Source organism: Choristoneura fumiferana, chromosome 22, assembly GCF_025370935.1.
Source record: "Choristoneura fumiferana chromosome 22, NRCan_CFum_1, whole genome shotgun sequence".
Taxonomy (NCBI): domain Eukaryota; kingdom Metazoa; phylum Arthropoda; class Insecta; order Lepidoptera; family Tortricidae; genus Choristoneura; species Choristoneura fumiferana.
The window spans coordinates 5,675,762-5,685,515 of NC_133493.1; the positions used below are offsets into that span (position 1 = coordinate 5,675,762).

The window sequence follows — 9,754 nt, forward strand, 5'->3', positions numbered from 1 at the left end:
CTTAGATACAAATTTATTTGACGCAATCGAGTAATTAAGAGTAAATATTTTAACCACCAGATTTTTAACATATTTTTGGTAGACTAGTTCATAATAACTTCTTTCCTAAGCTTTATCCTGTTAATACCTTCCCTACCCGAATGCTCCCAATGTGGGGTCGTGATGCTTTTTTTCAGGAGTCTACGCTTCCACTATGGGTTCACACTTCAAACTGTCCCCAAGGCGGAAGCACGCTTTGACTGTGTCAAATTACTTTGTATAGGGAAAGCGAACGTGTTAAAGTTGTTAGAAGCCGTATTTGAAGATGGCACGGCCACCATAGTCGGAGTTGCGGCCCTCACGATGGCTGTAGTAGCCTCCGGCAGTCAGCTCGGCGTTCTTGAACGGCTCCCACCTGCCGCCAGCGTCCACGTCCACCTAAACAGAAACGATTAAACGATGTTACTTGTAAACGGGACAATATTAAGTTAATGTACTTCCTAGTACAGTCGAGTTCTTATACTTCTGAGCAAAAATTGAATCAAAAATATGTGAACACGTTTCTACGCCGTTAACAATAGTTGCTCAAAAGTATTAATAATCGACTGTACTACTTAGTGACCATAAAAAGTTACTTAAAGCAAAATGTGTATACAACGTGCGCAAAATACGAAATATCAGCGCTCAATACCTAATAGTAAACTCGTACACCCACCTACCTACTTGAGATGTTGTGTTACTTACCCTAGCGCGTCCGCCAAGCCTCTTGCTAGCGTCAATAGAGGCCATAGAGTTAGAATCCTGCCAGGTAAGTTTGCTGCCGAGGTGAGTTGAGTCCCGCGTGGGCCCGAGCACACGCGTGCCGTACGCCTGCGCCGCCAGGCGGCCGCGGTCGTCGTTGATTATGTTGTGCTCGTACCCGCCTTGACCCTGGTAAACAATGAGTAAACCTCGTTAGTTTATTTATATTGAAAATACCTATTATAAAAACTTTCCTTTCAGAGGCAAAACAGCTCTTCCGCCAGATATCTTCTCGGCTGGTAGATACCTCAAGGGATCGGCGGGCTGGTGCTTACCTTGCACAACGCATCAGCCTAGCTATCCAGAGAGGTAATGCTGCCAGCCTCCTAGGAACGGCCCCCCAAAGCAGCAGCCTTGAAGACATTTTCTATTTAGTATAAGTTTTGTAAATAGTAAGTAGATTAGATAGTAGTTGTATTTTTTTAAATTTTGTATATGTGTTATAACTCAATAATAAAATAAAAAGACAATAAAAAAAAAAAAAACTTTCCTATGTGCCAGGGGGTTTCATACAGTAAGAAACTAATTTTCCAGTAATGTGGCTACTACTATATCAACAAAGATTACTTACCAGAGGCCGTATAAACCATGGTCTAACGTTTCACTCGCGATCACAATCAAATGACAGATTTTGTATGCGAAAGCTGTCATTTGATTGCGATCGCGAGCGCCAGAAACGTTAGACAATAAGGCCTCTGGCAACCGATAACTGATATGATATTTAAGAAAATACCATTGGAAACCATCTACATTTTGGTTCTGGATAAGGCCGCCTATTGCTGACCTTGGAAAACTATGAGTAGTTGTTCAATATAGAGTCATTGTATTGTATAGCGATAAGATTAATATTATAATTAATCAAAAATTTCTATAGAGTTGTCAAAATGGGTGAACAACTCACTCATATTTCGTATCGTAAAGAAAATAAAATTCCAAAAAATATTATAAATGAAACGGATACAAAATTCAGATCTATTGTCAAGAAGACATTAATATCAAAGGCGTATTATAAAGTTAATGATTATATCATGGACAGGGATATTTGGAAATAATTCCGATACGTATTAGCGATCCCTTCAAATAGCGAACCTACTGTGTTAAAAATAAAGTTGTGTCAAATACTTGTGATGTATACATATCATTTAATAATATTGTAAATCTGTTTTAAAAAAAATATATATACCTCGTTGAGTTTCTTGCCGGATTCTTCTCAGCAGAGGTTTTTCCGAACCGGTGGTGGATTTTTTTTGACATTCATAAGTGCTTGTATAGCCTAAATTGAATAAAGATATTTTGACTTTGACTTTGAAACAAAATTTGAACTTACAAATAATCTTCCTCTAGCAGTGCTTCCGAGTGTGCCGATGAGTTGTCCATTTGTGCCGATCGGGATTGAGCCCGTGACGTCGCGTCTAGCCCTGTGCTGTTTCAGTGTCTCATCCAACTCCCATGGGTCCGAGCTATATTTGAAAAACAATTTATTATCACTTAGAATACAAGCCAAGTATACAAATGGGACTCACGCACGAAGCGCTGCGTACAAATTTAAGTCAGCAAAAAAAACAGCTTTTACTTTATAGCATTACAGTGAAAAGAAAAAGTTAGGCACTTGCGATTCAGTGATTTGTGATTTCAAAAAAGTATCAAAAGTGATCATGGACTAACTTTACAACTTTAGTTAATTAATTGACTAGGTATTGCTATTACACTATCTAATGATGTCCTCCATGTCGTGTCCGACAAAGGCGAACCTTTAGGCTTGTTTATTATGTGCCCGAATATGGCTGGCAAAGCCAAACTTAGTCTTAAAGGTCCTATTACAGGGCGCGCAATGTACCACTATCATTATACGTGTAAGTGTTCCAAGCGATGCGCCTCAAAATTTACATCAGCCTTATTAACAGAGCGGCGCCATTCCAGCCTCTGCTTCGCGAGATCTTCCCAACTCTCGCATGGGATGTTACATGCGGTAAGGTGGCGCTTTAGGACGTCCCTGTAATGCAAGAGCTGGCCTCCCGGAGTCCGCTTTCCTTCTTTTAATTGTGAGTAAAAGACTGCCTTCCGCACCACCTACTATCTATTATCTTACTGGCGTTAAGCATTACACAAGCATTACCTGTATTCTTGATCAACGAATGCTTGTGGTTCGTAGTTTTCGTAGTAAGCACTGTCTTGGGCAGCCACGGCCACCAAAAAAACGGCAAATATGCACAGGCACTTCATGTTGTCTGCAAAGTTGGTTAAAAAAAATAAAGTTATAACTTTTACTAAAACAACGTAATTTAAACGTTTTGATTATTACTGGAGATGTCAACCTTATTGAAATTATAAACCTGCTGAAATTATAACCATCAAAAAGTTGGAAAACCCCCGACTTTGTCAATTCAAAGTTCAATATCTCAAAAACGGCTGAACCGATTTTGATGAAACATGTCTAAGGATCATCGCTAGAAAACCTGATTTTATCCAAAAAAAATCTGCATTAAAATCGGTCGACCCGTTTAAAAGCTACGGTGCCACAGACAGACACAAATAGCGGTCAAACTTATGAAACGCGGTTTGCGTCGGGGGTTAAAAAGTTAGTTAACAGACAAACCAACAAATAAACATAGTACCTAAATTATGATATGAATTAAAAATCTAATTATTGCAGAGTAGTGCTTAGCAAGAACTTAGTTATTTCGTCTAAGTATAAGCAAAATTTGCCCCTTGGGGGTAATTTTACCACTACCAAACTTAAATAAGTACCTACCTACATGTTCTACGTTGTTCTAAGTCTACCTAGACTAGACACTAATGCCAAATATCAGCTCTAGCACAGCACTTCCAAATTCAGAAACCACTACTTACATTACAAACATACAAACGTTGCAAGTTTTATATAAGCTTGTAAAAAAAGGTTAACCTTGTACTTTGTTTACTCTATGTAGGTAGGTACTTGTTTTATGTATCGCTTACTATTGTGGTGTGCAATAAAGAGTCATTGTATTGTATTGTAGTTTAGAGTCAGACTTACCAAGGAAAATGCTTGCTTTATTCACAAATACAAACACCAATATGATACAGCTTCTTCCAACCACGCACTATTTATACCAATCGAAAACGTAGTCCCCTGTATTAATGCCAAAAGGTACATACCCTCAGTTTTTCCCCTTTAATACCTACTAAGTTGTTATGCAAACAAATTTACGTGATAAGGAATAATTCCCGTTTTAATTGGCGGGAGGTTATCGGGTTCCTGTGACCCTTAACATGGGTTGGGATGGCACCAACTCGAAAGTAAATCACTTCGAGTTTATCTTGAGAAAAATTTATAATCGTCATATCAGCCTTAGGACGTCCACTGTTGGACATAGACCTGCAGTTGCCTCGGTTGGAAGCGGCTTGCATCCTCTGTGAACCCGCGACTTTAACCAGGTTAGGACGTCCACTGTTGGACATAAACTCCAATTCAATAGAATCTGACAATCCTGTAGACACTTCCAGCCTACTAATATAAACACCGGGCTGCCTAAGGCTTTGTGATGTGACTTTTATTCTTTTTTGATTCCTTTTAGATGATAATTGCAACAACAGGGACATATATAATCAAGTGTGCCCACGATAGGGTGTCTTAAATATGTAGAAATTGACAGATTCTATTGAATTGTACTTTAGACCTGCAGTTGCCTCGGTTGGAAGCGGCTTGCATCCTCTGTGAACCCGCGACTTTAACCAACTTAGGTCATCCGTCCATCTCATTGGTGGACGTCCGTCACGTGGTGGGGTTGAGAAAATTTATCACAGGATAATTCTACTCCTACTAATATTATAAACAAGATTTTACCCGCAGATTCACACTCGTAATCCATTATAGATCCGACAGTTGAATAAAAGTACGGGATTTTACAAAATTCCCATATGAATTCCCAAAAATCACATCGAGGCTTTTATTAACATTGCATTAAAAACAACCGTAACAAATTTGACTCTACGCCCAAAGGTTGAATCCGTCCAGCCGTTTTAGCGTTAAGGAGTAACAAATATACACACACACATACTCACAAACTTTCATTACTTAGTAGAATTGAAAAGTTTGTGTGTTTTAGGTTCCTTCGTCCTACAAGGAACCCTTACATTTCGCCATGTCTCCATGGCTTAGCTTAGAGACTGCAAATACTACAAAACTGTAATGTTATAATGTTGCATGAGTAGATATTTGTTTTTTTTTTTTTATTTCAGATACAGCGATGACGAAACTTCATTTACCTGTGAAAAAGTTTAATGTTCTACAAAGTTATAAGTAAGTATGTTTTATTGTGTGCTAATTTCAACATCATCTAGGCCCTAGGGCTTAGTGTGAGCCCGGGTTTGAACACGGATCCTCTGCTTTAGAGACCACCACGGGTCAATCCACTAGGCTAATACACCACAGCTGCTTGGGCTGTAGGTATTCTAATTACATTGGTTCTAATAATATTTTTTTGTTAAAAATAAAACATTTTTAATACAAGCTTTTTGCTGACTGTACTTTTTGGTGAATGTACTTGCATTGTCACCCAAACTACTTTTACGTACCAAATTTCAAGTCAAGCCTAACCGTTCAGGAGTTCCAGAGGAGATGATCCTGACCGGACCACCAGAATGTCACCACCAGATTATTATATTGTCACCGATTTACATAAGTATGCCAAATTTCAAGTCAACGAACCACATGAAGCGTCAAATTTAACTTGCAAGCTTTGACTCGTACATACATAACAATTTAAATAAAAGCTTGTAATGTAAAAATAGAAGTCCAATCATCCTACTTATTTAAAACTGGCCATCCCTTCAAATGTTTATACATAAGTAGTATTTTTTCATGCTTTTCAGCGCCCAGTTTCATTTCCGGGATATTTCCACGAGAAAGGCATAACGTGTCGCGTAAAAACCTTCCCTTTTCACGGTTTGCGAGTTTTCGCAAGTGTCATGGTATTTTCAGACCGGACTCTTTCGGCAAGATTAATTGCTGTATTTATTTATTCGAGCATTTTGTATCCAAGAGGGTTCGCACAGTAAGTAGGTAGGTACGTGGTAGGTATAGATAATGCCACGAGAGTTGAAGTGATACACACAGAGTTGTACTGTAGCTCTACATGAAGTACCTACCAACTGATTGCGTAATAGGAGAACAAATAAATAAATAAATAAATATCATTGGACACTTGACACCAATTAACCTAGTCCCAAACTAAGCAAAGCTTGTATTATGGACACTAGGTAACGAAAAAACATACTTATATAGATAAATACAAACTTAAATACATATTATTCATACAAATATCTGCCCCGGCCGGGAATCGAACCCGAGACCTCAAGATTCGTAGTCAAGTTCTTTAACCACTTGGCCATCCGGTCGTCCAATGAAATGAATGAGTGAATGTCAAAATCCCGCTGTCATTATATGACATGTTCTTACATGTGTGTGATCTCAACTCTGGTGGCACTACCTATAGCACCTATAGGCACAAATGTAGTGAATAATCCGTTCCTATCGTGAAAATTCGGAACACACGACGACTACTTCCGAATGCTGCCGACGTGTCTATGAATAATTGTATAATTAATGAGTGACATGTTTGTATTAAATAAATAGAGTCCTTTACACGCATCACAAAAACCCAACTATCAGCACACAGCAGCTGTCAGCATAGGGCGAAGGAGCATGAACTCACATTTGTTGCATTAACACAGCTGTCAAAAGGTCGCGAGTGAGCAAGCTAATTGTTTAAAGTTCATTGATATGGAATGGACCTCCGCGAACCCTTGTAGTTTTGCCATTGCTTGTCTGGCTGTCCGTCCGCGGCTTTGCTCAGAGACTATCACTGATACTGACTAGCACTGGCTAGAAAGCTGTAATTGGGCACAGATAGGTGTGAGTATATGCCGTGTAGCATAGTTGCTACAAAATGGTGAAAAAAAAATGAGAAAAAATAATTTTAGGTCTACCTCGCATTGACGTGAAACGGAGGTGTTTTCTTTTTCTCGTCTAACCCTATATTGTGGGTTGTAGTGTAGAAAATACAAAATCCTTAGAAAAATATTACCTATGTACCTACTTGATTCTTTCGTAATGGCTACGGAGCCCTATCTTGGGCGTGTCCGATACGCTCTTCGCCCTGTCCCACTGCTGGGCAAAAGCCTCCCCTCTTGACCTCCACAACTCTCGTTCTGACGCAATGTCAGGCCAGTCCTTTGCGTACGTGTCCAAATCGTCCCGCCATCTCCTTCTCGTTCTGCCTCGATGTCGCTGGCCGTTCTCCGGCAACCACCAAGTAACTGTGCGAGCCTCGGTGCTGTTATTATTTCCGGCATTCCCAGACACTAGTAGGGGCTCGTCAGTAAAGCTGACGAACGGAAAAATTATCTGTCTGCCCCATTCTCTTATTCCTCTTAGACGAAGATCTTAATATTCAGGAATTCTCGTCCCGAGGAAAACATTTCCAGCAAGTTAAGTGCGGTAATAAAATTCTCGAGGTAAATTCTCTTGGAAGCGAAACGTACTACTTATACTTTACAGCTTAAAACTCGAGCTCGTATTAAAGCCGTTTCATATCGGTAAATATGAATATTAATGGGGTTTACGGACGTAATATTAGCGTTTGCGTGGTTTATTATTATGGTAGTATTTCTTGATATCGGCGTTGTTCGTCGGTTACTTTGTTAGAAGTCCATTGAAATACGTAGATAGGTAGCCGTCGACAATTTCAAACTTCATTACTTTATTTATATACTTTTACTATTTTATTAAGCCTACATACAGCGCTCAAAAAATATAACCCTCCTATTGGCCGTCGGGTAGAAAAGTTATTTCACTAAATAAAAATATGATACCTACTAGTACAGTGAACGTCATAAATAAGTGATTAATTCTGTACCTTGTCGCTTTCAGTCGTTACACAATTTCGTATGAATTTTCAAACATGACAAGGTACAAAAGTGATCACTTATTTATGACGTTGACTGTACCTAGTATACTGTATAAGTATTTACTTAATATTTGTGATTCCTAACCTACGGAGCCACGCGCAGTGTGCGGTGCTAGTGTACGGTGTATTCTTGTCCTAACTTACGGTGCTCAAACATGGTTACTTACTGAGTCACAGAAGACCAAATTGAAGGTTTTCCAGAGAGCAATGGAGCTCAGCGTTTTAAGAGTGAAACGGGTTGACCAGATCCGAAATACTGTATTGCGCTCCAAAACACACATTTCTGATGTGAGTGCAAAGACTGCCAGGTTGAAATGGGACTGAGCGGGCCACGTCACGTCAGCCGCATAGAACCCAGTAGAACAAAACGGACTTGGGCGGCGTGGCAGACCCAGGCGGCGATGGCCGTATGACCTGGACGCCTTTCTTTGCAGTTGGTCGGAGAGACCCGACCGGATCGAGTGGAGGACATCTGGGGAGGGATTTGTCCAGCAGTACACCTGTACAGGCTTATAAATAATAATAATAATTGTGATTAAATTAACTACTTCGTACACCGATGGACTGTTTCATCTTATACAGATTAGAGGAGAAAGGGTTCTGCCAAAATAATGCTCATACTTCTCTATAGTTACTTTTGCTTACAAGTTTGTAATATGGGTTGGCTTGCGAATTAATACTTACACTTGGTTTTTAATGTACCTACTGTGGGGGCAGGCTACAACAGAGGTCTCTCTTCAGGCAGATGTTATGTCTGGAAATCGAAGTCCGAAGGAAGAAGTCCATCGGAAGTTAAGCATCCTAGTTGAGTAACTTCAATGGCGCGATGCATGATGTTGGAGTTTCTATATTTGCTCACTAGATGGCGCTACACTATTTATCGATGTTGTGTAATACCTACCTTGCTAGCGTAAATAGTGTCGACGATGGATAACTAAGGTATGAGAAATCTTCCAACCCATTACTACTTGGTTAAAAAATTAAAACGACCACATTCCTCGAAATCTTTATTTCTTACAAACCTCTCTACTAAACTATGTTCTGTACAAACCACACACGCAGTGTCATAGAGTAAAACTTAATTTAATCATAAAATAAAGTCATCCAAATAAAACACCGTTCGTCGGCGGAGTGGCAAGCCACGGTAGTACAACACAACTAATATTGGCACGTCGTGGATAGACATAGGTACGACATATATAATCTAACTCTAACCGATAATCTTATAGGGCCCACTGACCCTACGAAAAATCTTAACGATCAGACTGCACCGTTCGACCGGTACTGTTTATCGTATCGTGTCGTGTGTGTGAGAAAGAGAAAACTACACTATTGTACGTGTTGAGGTTGTAAACCTTTGTAGATTTATATTGGCCGCTTACACTTTAACTATGGTTTGAATATGTCTAGTTTGCTGTCTTTCGATATGTGTCTTAGTTCATATTGTTATGGAAATATAATGTTTTAATTAATAAATAATCGTCTTCTTCATCATTTTCAACAGTACGATTTTTTAAGACTGTCCTACAGAACGGACCTTATACTACGAAGTGCACAATTAAAATTTCGTATTGTACCGTACCGCTCACGTTAATATTATTTAAAACGAAAGTGAACGGAACGGTACGATAGATATGAACTTCGATTTTTGAATTTCATAGTAGCCCCCCAGGTCAAAATTCGAAAAGATAAATCGGAATGGAGGAATAAAACCCACAGCTACAATTGCATCGTCGGTCACCATCAGAACTGAAATGAAGATCGCCACTATAAACAGTAGCGTGTGTGTGTGTGGCATAAGAATTTACGATAGGTAAATCGATTTGTTCGAACGATGCAGTTTGATCGTGAGATTTTACGTAATGTCTGTGGACACTAAGCTATATCTAGATATAGTTACATTTTTGGTTTTGTAACTAAGGGACCCCATCAGTATTATTTTTGTTATTTTCATGTAATTTTTTCTTTAATTTTATATTGTGGTTTTTGGGTATTTTGTTTGTAATTATTTTATTTTGAAGGAA

At 39.2% G+C, this 9,754-nt stretch overlaps 1 protein-coding gene across 1 annotated transcript; it reads right to left on the reverse strand.

Annotated features, from left to right (window-relative positions):
- On the reverse strand, positions 1–3,851 carry LOC141440342 (gloverin-like). The gene is made up of 5 exons (XM_074104848.1): positions 3,797–3,851; positions 2,897–3,008; positions 2,108–2,240; positions 724–909; positions 1–417 (listed from the first exon to the last, which is right to left on the reverse strand). The coding sequence occupies exons 2-5, from the start codon at positions 3,001–3,003 to the stop codon at positions 286–288; spliced, it is 558 nt and encodes a 185-aa protein (XP_073960949.1). The 5' UTR covers positions 3,004–3,008; positions 3,797–3,851; the 3' UTR covers positions 1–285.
- Between the last annotated feature and the right edge of the window lie 5,903 nt (positions 3,852–9,754).